At 42.0% G+C, this 16,227-nt stretch overlaps 1 protein-coding gene across 1 annotated transcript in view; it reads right to left on the bottom strand.

Annotated features, from left to right (window-relative positions):
- Nucleotides 1-13,994, bottom strand: part of map1ab (microtubule-associated protein 1Ab) — an 82,224-nt gene extending 68,230 nt beyond the window's left edge. Inside the window, exons 1-2 of the mRNA XM_037683090.1 lie at nucleotides 13,739-13,994; nucleotides 10,516-10,617 (exon numbers count right to left, since the gene is read on the bottom strand). Coding sequence (XP_037539018.1) covers nucleotides 10,516-10,617; nucleotides 13,739-13,994 — 358 coding nt within the window. The remainder of the gene's footprint in view (nucleotides 1-10,515; nucleotides 10,618-13,738) is intronic.
- Between the last annotated feature and the right edge of the window lie 2,233 nt (nucleotides 13,995-16,227).

Below are 16,227 nucleotides of genomic sequence, written 5' to 3'. Positions count from 1 at the left end.
TTTTTTTTTCTCATAGAAAATGAATTGAGCTCATTTTTCATCCTTCACATCTTTAGCTGTGTTTACTTTTACTGCTCCTTTCACATTTTGTTCTGCTTCGGCTTCTTTCAGCTGTCTTTTCATCTGTTTTCTGCTCCTTTCAGATTGTTTCTGCTAACTACAACCTTTCTGTGCCTTTTCTATCTTCTTTCTGCTAATTTCAGCTTGTTATGCTCCTTTCAGCTTATTTATGCAGCTTTTTCTGCTATTTCAGCTACTTTTTAGCTAATATGAAATGAAAACTATTCAATTTTAGCAATTCATTTAAGGAAATGGGTTCAGTTTGTCCTCCAGTAGTCTAAGCTTATGGCACCATAACAAGCCAACCCTAATTATGTAGTCCGTGATCCTGGGTCCAAGTAATTGAGAACTTTAGAGATAAAACATTTGCTACCGAGACATCAGAGAACAATTACCTACTGTGTAAAAAACATAATTTAGCCACTAGACCTTCAGCAGGTTTTGACAACACTGGACATGTCAATACTAATCCAGAAATGACTGCTGCACAGTACAAGTGTCAGGGTTGATACGACAGCTCCAACAGAGAACGAGATTACAAGATGGTTGTGAGACCTGCTGTGATGTATGGTTTAGATCAGGGCTCTTCAACTAAATTGCTCAAAGCGTCACAGTTACTGAAAGACAAGAGCTCAGGGGCCAGATATCCAGCAGCCATTGTCACTAAGTAAGTTTGTTTTATGGTTTAAAATCTAGTTTTATTTAAAAATGAACCCACTGGTGGGCTGAAATGAGCTCACCAGTTGAATAGCCCTGGTTTAGACAAAAAAAAGACAGCAGGGGTGTGACAGAGATGAAGATGTTAGATGTTCAATGGGAGGGACCAAAATGAACCGACTTAGAAGTAGGTTTATGAGAAGGACAGCTCAGACAAAGTCAGAGAGGCAAGGCTGAGGTGGTTTGGACACGTGCAGAGGAGGGACAGTGTTGGACAAAGGATGCTGAATATGGAGCTGCCAGGGAAAGCGCACATTTCCCTCATGGCTATTTTACTGCCTGCAAATGTGGAAAGCTGGTTGTTCGATAACTGGAGAACTACAGAGGTAGACTGAACCCCTGACTGAGGAATCCACCCGCTTCGAATGTAATCAGCCATTAAATGGTCGTTATTAGTTGTTATCATCCCCATATGTAGCGGTCAGACTGCCCCTCCTGTACCTCCTAGTGGGTTTAAAGGTACGTTGTTAGCGATGATAATAGGCTCTGTTTTTACCTTTGTTAGCGCTCATAAAAGCTGCACGTGGTTAGGTTTAGAGTAAAGGGTCTGACGGTTAGGTTTAGGGTCTTGGTTAGGTTTAGGAACAAGGGTAAGGGGGTTCAGTTTAGGGTTGGTCCTCTGGGTCAGGTGTAAGGTTAGATTTAGGAAAAGGGTATAAGCTGAAAAAATACAAAAAAAACCCACTTCCTGGTTTACCCCTGTGCGACGCTGCCTATTATCAGCGATAATAACGATAATAACGTACCTTTAAACCTACTAGGAGGTAGATGGGACAGTCTCACCGCTACATATGGGGATGATAACAACTAATAACGGCCATTTAATAGACTGATAACAGCTCGGAAATCATAGAAATTACAGAGGATTTGATGATGAGACGCTGCAGATGCAGAGTTTGTACCCGCTAAAGAAGATAACAATAAAAGTTAAGACATTAATTTAGAAGATGTTGGACAGAATGTTAAATATCTGCTAAATATAAACGGCTTAAAGTTCTTTAAATCACGCCGTCTTCCTAAATGCAGCATAAATTATTGTAAAGCTTTAATTTGAGAACAAACCTGTTAAACCTGTCTTAAAGCTCAAGAACAGTTTGAGACGTTTCTTAAAATAAGATATGCAATAGAGATTTATTCATATGTTTAAAAGTAAAATGAGACTTATCACAGAAGATGTGGCTGCGATTCACTGCAGCTTACCCATCAAATATCTGCTCATGACTAAAGGTGGCCTAAAGTATCACATATTTTATTAGGTGTTGCAAACTCTGCTCATTAAAACTAGTTTTAGTTAATAATTAGTTTGAAATGTTTTTTTTTTGTTTGTTTTAACTGGTTGCGTTTATTAAATTAGATGTAGGTACTGATGGCTGTTTTTACACTTTCTACACATTTACACTTTCAAGTGATGTAAAAATATTTCAGTTCTTTTCAGCTACTGATATCTGAGAATAAACTGCACCATTTGTGAAGAGATTTACACATTTTTGACATAAATCCATGCCTTTATTACTAAAGATGTATGAATATTTTTCCCTTTTCTATACATAGGACATTAAAATTAATCCTGCACCACAATAAACACTTTGATGTTTCTGTCTGCAGACCTGTTTTAGAACTTAATTGTTGGTATTTTTATATTCTCTGTCTTTTTTAATCCTCTGTTATTATTTATATCTTGTGTGAGTCCTTGTGTATGTGTCTTTGTACCAAAACTCTGGCACAGCAATTTCCTGCAGGATCAATAAAGTTCTATCTTATCTTATATTTGATGTGAACGCTCAACCAGGAGTCGGTACAAGGTGTAAATCCATTCACACGGTTCCTTACAGTGGAGCGGTGTGTGTTCATTCTCCAGCTGTTTCACATGACACTGTTTCTCTCTCTGTCTCTCTTTAATTAGACAGAATAAACATGTTTTTCTCAGCAGCAGATGGGAGCACAGAGAGGGTCTGCTTCACTTTGTCACGTTCAGACAGATACAAACGCAAAGCCTGCTGAGATATTTCACAGAAATCTCTGACTCGCACAGATTTTTTCTTTTACTTTTCTATGTTATCTAGAACTATTAGGAGGAGAAAGGTGAACTTTAATTGTGAAAACTACAAAATAAACCAACCGTCCCCTTTCGATGCAGAGGAGCAATAACTCCACTTTGAGCTTCGCATTCGATCTGAATGAAGGAGTCCAGCCACACAGAAGAAGGACCACACTCACCCAGCACACACACATTTTGCCCCGCTCCCCTCAGGCACGAGGTTGCAGAGCATTAAGTGTAGAACCACTAGACTGAGGAACAGCTTCTACCTTGAAGCTGTAAGATTCATAAATCCCTAACCAGAAAAATCACTGTAATGCCACTTAAATTGGAAATTTGACACTTTATCCATGCTGCTGATTATCCATGCTGCTGATTTCTTACCCTTCTGCTCACAAAGACATGGTCAGGTTTAATACACCTCATCATATTATAATTTTTAGCATATATCTTAGATCCTTACACCATTTCTTTTTATAGTTCATGTTATGGTTATTTTTAGGTGTAACTGGGACCTTGAGTGCACAGTTTTGTTCCACCTCATGTACCACATGAGATGCAAATGACAATAAAGTCACCTTGAACCTTGAAGCTCGTTTCAGTCGCTTGTATTTCTGATCTTATTCTGCCGGCCACGCCCACAGCTCATGACCGGACAGTAGGTGGGTTGAAATGTGGACGTATTGTAAGTTTAGCCTTTTAGCTCAGTTCTCAGTTTACCAGGACAGATCACTACAGCGGCCATTTTCATCTACCACTCTGTTCTACCCGCACTTGTGAACAAGATTCTCCACTTGGAGCAGTGGCTCATTTCCCATCACTGACCAGTTCGTTCTTATCAAGACTTTCGACAGAGTTTATTTTAGATCAGTGATAATATTCAGCTCCAGTCATGGAACGGTGCAAAACACCTCTCTTTTATGACTTGGTGCGTACTTTTCTGATCCTCCACCTTCCATTCTGACCTTCCATCTTCTTTTACCCTCAGGGTCCGCCGAGTACCATGCCACTCAGGAATTGACGACAAAGGTTGCTTCAGCAACAATGATGCAAGACGAGGTCTGGTCCCTCAGCACCAGAATGATTGTGAATCTTTAACGTGTTCTGGCCCCCAAGGCTGCTCCCTCCTCCTTCAGGTCCACAGCATGTCAGACGATACCAAGGAGATGAGACCATCTAATGTTTGTGTGTCTAAAAACCCATTAATGCACAGACAGCAGGCGTAGTGCCTAAAACCTTTAAGAAAATATCAACTATGCTGAGTAAAAAGTGTTAAAATAACAGTTAGCTGTGATCATGAGAACACAGATACAAATTCAATTGTTTGTAAAGTTTAAGTGACTAAAGCAAAGCAGCAAACTGAAATTAAAACTTTGAGCAATGACCTCACTTTAAAATATATATATATAATTTGGAACATTTTTTATTTTATTTTAGTGTTTTAGACCAACAACATAGTAACAAATGAAACGTTTAATCTCATGACTGCCTCTGTAGCGAGTATTACCAAACCAACCTGTGCTCCAAACCTTCTTGAAAGCCTCTTATTACAGATTGGATCGAGAACATAGTTTCATGAGCTCCCCGCCTGCCTATAACCCATTACATCGAGCCCAACCCGTGTGTGTGTGTTAAATAAAACGATGACATTGAGTCCATTCCCACTGGTTTTATTACGCTTCCCTCCCTCTACACCTTCTTCAGTGAGGGGAGCATCAGAAAGAAATGAAGGACATGGTGTTATTTCACTTCAAGGAACCTCTGGGCATTTGGGGCCATACTGTTTTATTTATTTATTTTTGTATTTCCTTAGTTCATAAGCCAAAAAGAATATAGTAATTCAGTCAGAATACTTTAAAAATCTCAGAAAACTTCTGCACAGACAGGCCAGTAGAATCCTGTGACATACAGTAGGATCTATTTAACAGACTTAAGCAATTTAGTCATCCATTCAAATGGATATGGTCCACTTTTATGTGCGTGTGCATCCTTACACTCTGGGAGTGTATTGATCCCCAAACCTGCTTTCACCAGGTATCATTTTGGGAACAGGAATGGCTTATTTTGGAGTTTAATGCGCACCGAGTACTTAAAGCTTCAACCTACTAAAATTTCAAAAATAAATGTTTTCTGGTTGTTTTTAACCTGGTTGTATAAAAATTGGAACGCTGGAGCTGTGACTCTTGAGAAACATGGTCCTCCAATAATTTATGGCGAATCCTAAATATCTCTTTTTTGTTTCGTACAGTACCAAGAGTATTTAAAAATACATATTTTCTATCCTAATGTATCCATAATATATTGGCATTAAGGTTGTAAATGTTTACTTTATAAAGATTAGTGAACTTGGTTGAAAATATTTAGAAGAAAAGTTTTAAAAATGAGCGTTTTGTGAATTGCTAGAGACTGAACTGATCCAAATACTAATATCAGTGATATAGACACGTATTGTACACGAAGATTACTGGGAGTATTTCTACTTTACAGTGCATTTTAGTGTTTTTTTTTGGTATTTTCAGCATTTTTCCTTTGCTTATTATTATTTTTGTATGTTTATTCTTCTATTTTCTGTGATTTTTTTTTCTTTTTCAACGTTTTTCTGTAGCTTTTTTTGTTGTTGTTGTTTTTTGTTTGTTTGTTTTGCAGTTTGCATCAGGGCAGCACGGTGGTGCAACTGGTAGAGCTGCTGCCTCTCAGAGAGCAGGTCCCTGGTTCAAATCCCCGTCCCGGGGCCTTTCTGGAGTGGAGTTTGCATGTTCTCTCTGTGCATGTGTGGGTTTTCTCCAGGTACTCCAGTTTCCTCCCACATACCAAAAACATGCATGTTAGGCTGATTGGTAACTCTAAATTGTCCCTAGGTGAAAGTGAGAGAGTGAATGGTCGTTTGTCTCTCTGTGTCCCTGTGATGGACTTGAGACCTGTCCAGGGTGTCCCCCACCCCTCACAAAGTGACTGCTGGACATGGGCACTGACGACCCCCATGACCCAAAATTGAAGAAGCGGGTAAAGATAATGGATGGATGGATGGATGGATGGAGTTTGCATCATGCATGCGTTTGCAGCACACTTTAACTGTTTATCCTGCATTTAGCTTTTTTCAGCTTGTTGGCACTTGTCGGCCACCGTAGTTTAATGACAGACACAAAATGTGTGGTTGAGGTGCAAACTAAAGGACTATCATATCATCCAAATGTCCAGCTGGAAATTAACACCCTCTCCAGTGAAACTCAATAAAAAACCGGTAAAGAAAATAAATAGTTGGATGGATAATGAGGGTTTATGTGTTTACGTATCACGTTGACCCTGTGTGGATTAGAGACAATTCACAATAACTTTAAGCATGTTTGTCACATAATTCTTATATTCACAAAACTTCCAGCACAACAAGGAGTTTGTTTTTGTCTTAAGGGGATTTTTGCAAAAGCAAAACCAGTAGAGCTTCGAACACAACATGCACAAGCGTGATTTGTGTTTTGTGTATACTTCAGTGTATACACACATACACACATACACACAGGCACACACATGCATGCGTGAGATCAGTGTGGGAGGGCTAATCAGGGTAAATCGCTGACACTAATCCACGGCCTGTCTCACTTGTTCTTCTCTTGGGTCTCTGCGTGGGCAGCCAGTGTGTGCCTCCTAATGTGTGTTTAAAGAGTAGACTGGAAAAAAGTTAGAAAGACACTGGGGGGGATGGGGGGGGGGATCATGGCTGCATTTCATTAATGGAACACCAGGGGTCAGTGTTGGTCACAGAGGATTCACCCAGAATCATAAAACAGATCCCAATTTTAGGTCCTTTTTAAAATTAATCTTTCATTTAAAGGGATCTTTTGACATATTTTAAGTTCCACTTACACGAACGATTTGTTATTTTAATATAACTATAATCTTTAAAATTACACAGCGGATTTATGCAAATCTTTTTCTAAATATTTATTTCTAAATGCTTTTTCTAAATCTAAATGTCCGGGCTGCTGTTGAATATACCGTATTATTTTAAACTGTGTTTATAGCGTATATCTTAGATCTTTTAGCGTTTCGTTTAGCGTTTGTTTAGCGTATACCTTATTTACTGTTTCTTTTTATACTTTATATTGTTGCTGGTTTTGAGTGTATCTGGGTCCTTGTGTACACAGTTTCGTTCCACCTCATGAACCACATGTGATGCAAATGACAGTAAAGAAATTGAACCTTGAAATGTTTCCATTTTTTTGTGAATTTTTCATGACCCAAATAATTTGCATAGACAAAAAGAGGAAAGAAGAAAAATGGTGAAAGATGATGACCATGTGACCACACCATATGCACCCCAGTATAATATGCCAACATATGCCCATAATGACGGTGTTGGAGCACTGACAGCACCTGACTTGCTCAAAGTTCAAATGTCAGCTATGACGAAAAAAATTCAGCCAGAACCTGGATGATCTTTGCAGGTGACGTCTTCAGGTATATCTTAAGAACGCAGTGGGCTCCCCAGCACCTGTGATAGAGTGTGGTAAGTCCAAGATAGCCTTCACACTGAAGGAGGTGTTATCAAATGTTTGCCATGTTCAGTTAGATCATGGAGAGTGTAGGAGGATCAGTATCCAGTATGAAGAGGGTCTTAATGTCCTAACATGTCACAGAGGGAGCAAAACTGAAACAATCCTTATTGTTTGCCCATCGGTTATCAGCTAAAGCAGTCATAAGAATGAAAATGGTTATTTAGTTTGGTTCAGATGATTACTTCTTTATCCAAGTGAGGAAAACATGTAGCTGTTCCTGTGAAGGTGTCTGCTCAGTGTGGAAAAACGCTGCGTCATCTTCTGCTGACTGCAGCTTCTGTAATGCACTCGCTGAAGGAGCGGTGGCAGTCTCTCCTAAGCTTGTCTATTGTTGCTCTTTATAAAGTATGCAGCCAGGATAAGTGATTGCATCAAGCTTTTTTTCTGACAGATGGTTGTGAGAACTCCCCATTCTGCATTTTGGGCCGTTCAAGCCAGAGCTCTGAGCCCTGAATTATTTAATCCCACAAACACAAGAATGCCAGAAAAACGCTTACACACACAGAGACAGGCTTCACACTGCAGCTGTCACCAGACTGATAGTAGACCTGTTGGATCGACATGGATCAAACCTTCACCAAATCAATAGAAAAGCATTTTGAACTGTAACAACAACTTATATTGAGAAATAAGGAAGCTGTCCGTGCGACCCGACCCCGGACGAGCAGAAGAAAATGGATGGATGAATGGATGCTGTGCGACGTGGGGTGCCTGGGGTGTGTGTTGTAAATTAGTTCCATCTATCACCACATCAAAATTTGACTGAACATCTGTAAAAGTTACTGCGGGGCGTAGTTACTTTTGTCCCTTGTAACGTTAAATGACTGTTGCAGCCATCTTGAACTGGACTGACTTCAGAAGTCAAAAACTTTCAAATTCATATTCTTAAAAATGAATGAAGCAAATTCAAACCAGAGAAGACTGGTCAGAGACTGAGCTTAAAATCTACGTAGTAATGGACTGTACTTGTATAGCGCCTTTCTATCTTAATTGGATACTCGGAGCGCTTTACACAACAATCTGTGTCCTCATTTAGCCATTCATACAGCACTCTAATACAGGTCCTTCTCAAAAAATTAGCATATTGTGATAAAGGTCATTATTTTCCATAATGTAATGATAAAAATGAAACTTTCATATATTTCAGATTCATTGCACACCAACTGAAATATTTCAGGTCTTTAACTGTTTTAATACTGATGATTATGGCATACAGCTCATGAAAACCCAAAATGCCTGTCCCAAAAAATTAGCATATTTCATCCCACCAATGAAAGACAAGTGTTTTTAATACAAAAAACTCCAACCTTCAAATAATCATGTTCAGTTATGCACTCAATACTTGGTCGGGAATCCTTTTGCATGAATGACTGCTTCAATGCGGCGTGGCATGGAGGCAATCAGCCTGTGGCACTGCTGAGGTGTTATGGAGGCCCAGGATGCTTCGATAGCGGCCTTAAGCTCATCCAGAGTGTTGGGTCTTGCGTCTCTCAACTTTCTCTTCACAATATCCCACAGGTTCTCTATGGGGTTCAGGTCAGGAGAGTTGGCAGGCCAGTTGAGCACAGTAATACCATGGTCAGTAAACCATTTACCAGTGGTTTTGGCACTGTGAGCAGGTGCCAGGTCGTGCTGAAAAATGAAATCTTCATCTCCATAAAGCTTTTCAGCAGATGGAAGCATGAAGTGCTCCAAAATCTCCTGATAGCTAGCTGCATTGACCCTGCCCTTGATAAAACACAGTGGACCAACACCAGCAGCTGACATGACACCCCAGTGACTGTGGAAACTTGACACTGGACCTCAAGCAATGTGAATTCTGTGTCTCCTCTCTTCCTCCAGACTCTGGGACCTTGATTTCCAAAATAAATGCACAATTTACTGTAATCAGAGAACATAACTTTGGACCACTCAGCAGCAGTCCCAGGCGAGATGTTTCTGACACAGTCTCTTGTTCAAGAGTGGCTTGACCTGGGGAATGTGGCACCTGTAGCCCATTTCCTGCACACGACTGTGCACAGTGGCTCTGGATGTTTCTACTCCAGACTCAGTCCACTGCTTCCGCAGGTCCCCCAAGGTCTGGAATCGACCCTTCTCCACAATCCTCCTCAGGGTCCGGTCACCTCTTCTCGTTGTGCAGCGTTTTCTGCCACACTTTTCCCTTCCCACAGACTTCCCACTGAGGTGCCTTGATACAGCACTCTGGGAACAGCCTATTCGTTCAGCAATTTCTTTCTGTGTCTTACCCTCTTGCTTGAGGGTGTCAATGATGGCCTTCTGGACAGCAGTCAGGTTGGCAGTCTTACCCATGATTGCGGTTTTGAGTAATGAACAAGGCTGGGAGTTTTTAAAAGCCTCAGGAATCTTCTGCAGGTGTTTAGAGTTACGTCGTTGATTCAGATGGTTAGGTTAATAGCTTGTTTAGAGAACCTTTTCATGATATGCTAATTTTTTAGGACAGACATTTTGGGTTTTCATGAGCTGTATGCCATAATCATCAGTGTTAAAACAATTAAAGACCTGAAATATTTCAGTTGGTGTGCAATGAATCTGAAATATATGAAAGTTTCATTTTTATCATTACATTATGGAAAATAATGACCTTTATCACAATATGCACATTTTTTGAGAAGGACCTGTATATATTTTCAAAGACTAATCAGAGCTTTATCACATTCATACACCGATGGGACACACATCGGAGGCAATGAGAGGTTCAGTGTCGTGCCCAGGGACAGTTCGGCATGTGACTGCTGGTGGAATCGAACCCTCAACTCTTGCATTGGATGACGACTGCTCTAACCGCTCAGCCACAGCCGCCCTAGTTGGAAAACATTGCGAAACCAGTCAGATTCACGCAGTGTCTCAGCTGCCAAATCAAAATGTGAATAAAACTCATCTACATTTATTTTGGATTCAGACTGTGTGTCCGATCAGAATTAAATTAAATCAAAGATCTATCTACAACAGGTGAGATCGTGAGTGTTCATAACTTTTACACACAACTCAATTTCAGAAACTTTGAATGTTTCCATTAAACTCTTTTCTAAACACACTACTGTACATTTGTTGTTTCTTTGAAAACGGTGTGCGCGCGTGCGTGCGCACGTGTGTGTGTTTGTACGGGTGGTGTCACGTCAAACTGACCTCTGACTTCAGTGGAGAAGTGTGCAGAGTGGCGAGTTATAAACAGCTGCAGCTGCTGATCAAGGTCGCAGATCTTCAGATCGATGTCCCAGGATCGAATTCCTGCCAGGACGGAGCAGAAAGAGCGGTGAGCGTGAATGAACCGACGTCGGACAGACACACGGACATCTGTGAAACTGAGCGAACCCGTCTGGGCTACCTTCCCATAACAGCGAGCTTCGCTTACAACACGTTTTCACACAAACGTTCTCCCTCGCACCGTTTTCGTGAACGTGATGCAACCTTCTACCATCTGCTGTGCAGCCTCTTCACTTCCTCCCACCTTCTCCCCACAGATTCATCCAAACAGTCCGAGCAGCTGGGAGCATCCACGAGCAGAAGACTTTACACTGTGGACTATCAGCTCAACACAAACCCCGACTGTTGACTAAAACTTGGCAAATGTAAACTTTTGGTCTTGTTTCAAATCCTTTTAAACTTATTTCATCTTTTTTTTTTTTTTAGTTTCCATGAGCCTGAAATTTGTGATAAATGTGAGATAACTTTGTGAAGATTTGACATGAAACTGATTTACTGTCTGATGTGAAACAACAGTAAGAGCCGAACATTGAAGGCACCACGAGGCCCAGCTTCTCTTCAGGTGTTCCTGTCAGCCTCCTCCAGGTTGAGGTTTTCATCCCGCGGCTTCTGCGCTTCTTTTCTCAGGACCGTATCGCTTCGTATCTGTTAGCAAAATAACAGCTGGACTGTGGAGATGACCCGTGTTTATTGATCCACATTTCTCAATTGAACTATCGCACCACTGTTGCATGACACTCTTAAATACCGTGGCCCTAAGGTGTCAGAGTCAGAGTTTCTTTATTGTCATTCGCACCTCATGTGGTACATGTGGTGGAGCGAAACTATGTACACAGGGTCCCAGTTACATCCAACAATAAAATGTAAAAGAAAAACAGTAATAACATCTAAGATATGAACTAAGAAAAACATCAACTTAATATACACTAAGCACTCATAACATAAAACATTGAACATCAGCACAAACATGAACATGAGTCTGTGAGCAGATGTGCACGCATGAACACATCAACATTGAAACAGATCAGCAGCAACATGAAACAGATCAGCAGCAGCATGATGCGGTTTTTCACAGTGGTTATTCTGGTTAGAGATTCATGAGTCTAACAGCCTCAGGGTAGAAGCTGTTCCTCAGTCTAGTGGTTCTACACTTAATGCTCCTTAACCTCCTTCCTGAGGGGAGTGGGGCAAAAAGTGTGTGTGCTGGGTGAGTGTGGTCCTTCATGATGCAGGTGGCTCTCTTCCTGCATCTGAAGGTGTAGATGTCTGTGATGGTGGGGAGAGTGACTCCAACAGACTTCTGTGCAGCCTTAAATGAACAACGTTTGAAAAAACACAGCCCTGTGATGGACTGAACTTATTTAGCACCTGTCTATCTGATCAAGACACTCAAAGCTCTTTACGCTACAATCTGTGCCGTCATTTACTCTACTAGATCTCTACAAAGCTAATTGAACAAATCATTCTAAAGAGACTAATCAGAGATTTATCACATTCATACACCGGTGGGACACACATCAGAGGCAACGAGGGGTTCAGTGTCTTGCTCAGGGACACTTCAGCATGTGACAGCTGGTGGAGTCAGACCCCCAACTCTTGCATTGGAGGATGACTGCCATAACCCGTTAGCCACAGCCGAGCAACTGACTCCTGTGTGCCTCCTGGTTAGATCTTTGGACTCCATGTGAGTTCTTCAGCCGTTCCTCGCCTTCGCCTTCGTGTGCGGTGTGGGTGACCCGCTGCAGGCCTAACAGCTCCACACACGGCACAGGCGTAACGTGTTGGTAATGAGAGCCGACGGCGGGTCCCTCACTGACTCACACTGAAAACACCGACCTGGGTGAAATAATCAATGCTGCAATGAGTTAGGTGGGTGTGATGTAGAGCACGCCACAGAGCAGCAGCGCTGTCAGCTGCAAAAAGAGGAGATTAGAATCAGAGGAGAGGAAAGGAGCTGGACTGGGCTTCTTAACACACTCTGGGCAGTGGACAGCTTACTGACAGGAGATCAGCTGAAACTGTTTCCAAAGTTAAAGTCTGTGGCAGGAAGGCTGCAGCCTGCCTCTGGAGGAGGACGAGGAGCGGGGTCTGAGCTCTCACAGGGCTCACATGTTCAGCGGGTGATGACGGCAGAGGTGAGCCGTTTACGAATACGTTTGTTCAGCCACATCATGATCCGAGCCCAGTTCTGAAAACAGCGTAACCCTAACGTGTAAAATATAAATCAAATTTACGCATATTTTATTCACAACGGAACGAAGTGAACATATCAACTGTTCAGACTGAGAAACTGCCTGAGGCCCGAGGATCGTCAGATATTGACCTGCAGTCGTTTTGAGCACAGAGGTTTCTTAAACTCTTTGGATGATGTCATGACGGGATCTTCAAACCCTTCCCAACGTTCTGGTCCATTATTCTGAAGTTGCTCTGCCACTTTCCAGTCGATTGTTTTGCAGCACGGTGAACCTCTGCCCATCTTCACTTCAAAAAACACGCTCAGTCCTGTTGCTGCCAGTTAACTTAATTAATTATAAAAATGCTCCTCCAGCCGTTTTTTTTAATACAACTTATGTTTGTTGCACCTGTTCTGTCTTCTTTAAGATTGTTGCTGCCAACAAATTCAAAACAGTTTTTTTTAAATGGTACATTTCTTAGTTTGAACTTTTGCCAAGATTCCACTGTGAATGAAATATAGGTTCATAAGATGTTCAAATCATTGTGATGTGCTTTGGTTAAACATTTAAGATCCCAACTTTTAGGATTATGAACAGGTAAACGGATAAAAACCCGTACGAGCTCAGACAAACTAAATACAGCTGCTGGATGCTGATTCAAATGTGTCAATCTTTTTTTTTTTTGTCTTGGTCTGATGAAGCAGAGGCCTCAGGCACCAGAAATCATCCTGCTAAAAATAAAAAGCCATCACAGACTGAGTCTGCAATTTTCCAGTCGTGCACAGCGCAGCAGGGTTGGGGGAAAGGCTCGAGTCCCATGGTGCAGTGCTGCAGCATCCATCCAGTCCTGTTCATTGCGTCAAAACCACCTCTCTCCTGCAGCTTTAAACCCTTCAATGTTCCTCTGAACCTCCATCCCGAGGCTGAGCACTAAATCTAAGTGATGCAGCGGTGTTCCGTCCATCACTCACCCCGCTCTATCTGGGCTCTGGCCGCGTCCAGCTGCAGCTCCGAACCCACCTCCCCGATCACCACCAGCAGGTAGTAGCCGCTCCGGTTGAACGGCAGCCCGCGCCGCCGGCTCCCTCCTCTTCGCCGGTGCCGGAATCGCTCCTCGAACCCCGGAGTGCTGCAGCCCTCGTCCTCCTCCACCACCGGGAGCGGCGCGCATCGCATCTCCATGGCAACAGCTCCTGGAGCAGACGCAGCGGCTGCTTCCATCGCCATGACAACTGACCGCAGCGAGAGAGGGGAGGCGTGTGGAAGGCTGGGGAAGGAGGCTTTTGGGGTGGGGGGAGACAGCAGTAGGTTAAACCGGGACAGGAAGTTATTAATGAGCTTTCAAATTAAGAGCACTTTGTTAAAGGAAAGGTGTTCACTGAACTTTAAAATAATTTGTCCTAACATGTTGAACAGGAACTCACAAGCTGTTTAAAATTACCGTAGACATTAAAATCAATAAGAATTAATGCCAAATACTTTTTTTTTAAATTTAAACGTGCAAATTCACGAATTATCTGTTCGTTTTTAAGAAAAACGCATAATTTTTGTATAGAAGCCGAGATGCTTCTTTACAAATGTAGTCATTGATTCATTCAGGTGCGCAGGTCCATTCACCTTTACCTGGGGACTCGTTTACAAGAGAGACCTGAATTTTAACAAAGAAAGGTGACAACAACAACGACAACAATAGACAATCAAAAAAGATGCGTACAAATGAATTTTTTTAACAAGTGAAAATAAATGGTAATTAAAAGGATAACTGAAAGGAAAAGTAGTGAAAAAACAGGGAGATTATAAGGCGGTGTAAAATACTCAAAAAGGAACATGTCTGCATTGTTTGTTTTCCAGGAACTTAGCAGATTCACAAATACTAGCTGGAGATCACTTCCACCACAGATCCTTCTATATTGGGGGAGGGGGGGGGGGGGTAGATGTGTTTGTTCCATCTGAAGTCCACGACCATTTCCTTCATCTTCTTCACGTTGATGTGAAGGTTGTTCTTCTTGCACCAGCTCTCCAGGTGTTCCACCTCCTGCCTGTAGCTGGACTCATCATTGTTTGTGATGCATCCCACCACCTCTGTATCATCTGCAAACTTTACAATGTGACAGCCTGGATGGGTAGCTGCACAGTCATACGTGAGCAGAGTGAACAGGAGAGGGCTCAACACACATCCCTGAGGACAGCCAGTGCTGAGGGTTATGGTGGAGGAGGAGAAGTCGTAGATCCTCACTGACTGTGGTCTGTTTGTTAAGAAGTCCAGGACCCAGTTGCAAATGGAGGGGCTTAGTCCTAGCTTGAAAGAGCCGCTGCAGAGGGACCAAAGAGCTGCAAAAGTTAATCAGTGTTTTATGCTGACTTCACTCGTCATGTGACCTCACTGTGGCAGTTAGAGGCTGTGAAGAGTTCTGTCAGTGTTGTTCAATGAGAAAAACGGTGGCTTTGTTTGCAAATTACGTCACCATGGTAACTCAAATAGTCAATAATAGTAATATGTTAGATGTAATAGGTAATGACAGTGCCGAGCCGGTCGTTCCGATATAAAATTTGTGGGGGTAAATGTTGCGGTTCGGGCCACATTAAAGTTGAAGGAATAACAAGAACCTTCTCAGGTGGATGATAATAATAGGTGGCTGCTGGCAGTCCCCAATAAGAAAGTGCATGAGTTTAAAAAGCTTCACAGAGAAATGATCCTTATTCCAGATTTCTCCTGCTAATTCTGACATTCAGTGCAGATTATCTCTGTATAAACCATCTGAGCAGAGGCTAAAACTAATGTGCATGTCTTATATTTTCCCCTTTACTGCCAAAGAGCACTGAAGTGTTAGATACTTTATGTTTCCTAAATTTACTAAAAGTATATTTTATAAAATCTCAGACCACTGCTTGAAAAAACAAAGACAAAATTCAGGTTGTATCCCCATTCTTTGGCTGTAATAAAGCAAAGCCTGGACGTCGTCAGCGGTGTTAGCAGGAGCTGCAGTCAAAGACAAACAGGGTCCTGCTGAGGACACCTTTTCTGGACATTTTTACTTTAGGTTTCTCTGACAGTGAGTCAGCACTTCAGTGTGGAGCAGCTTCTCCTCAGATGTGCTTCCCTCTAGTGGTAACATCCAAAGAGTCAGACCCACCACAAGTCCAGAGATGATCTGTGGGTTACCATTGGTTTACTGATATAAATTGTTCAGTCTCTTATTGAAGCTTGAAAATTAGCAAGAGGTGTAATAAAAAAATCCTGAAGAAATAAAACCAACTTTAAAATGTCACTTGTTCATGGCTGTTCCCAGATTATTTACCTGATTCATACTTCATTCCATCTCAGAATCAGCTTTATCATTGCGCCGAAGCACAACGAAATTACATTTCAGTACAGCTCGTCCGTGTAAAACATAAACCAACAGACATGGGGGGGACGGAGGTGTCTGAGGCCGCGGTCCCGTGGGAGGCGCAGACTTTT

Source organism: Nematolebias whitei, chromosome 10, assembly GCF_014905685.2.
Source record: "Nematolebias whitei isolate Nwh7 chromosome 10, NemWhi1, whole genome shotgun sequence".
Lineage (NCBI taxonomy): Eukaryota > Metazoa > Chordata > Actinopteri > Cyprinodontiformes > Rivulidae > Nematolebias > Nematolebias whitei.
The sequence above is the reverse complement of the archived record's forward strand: the minus strand, read 5'-3'. Positions and strand labels throughout refer to the sequence as shown.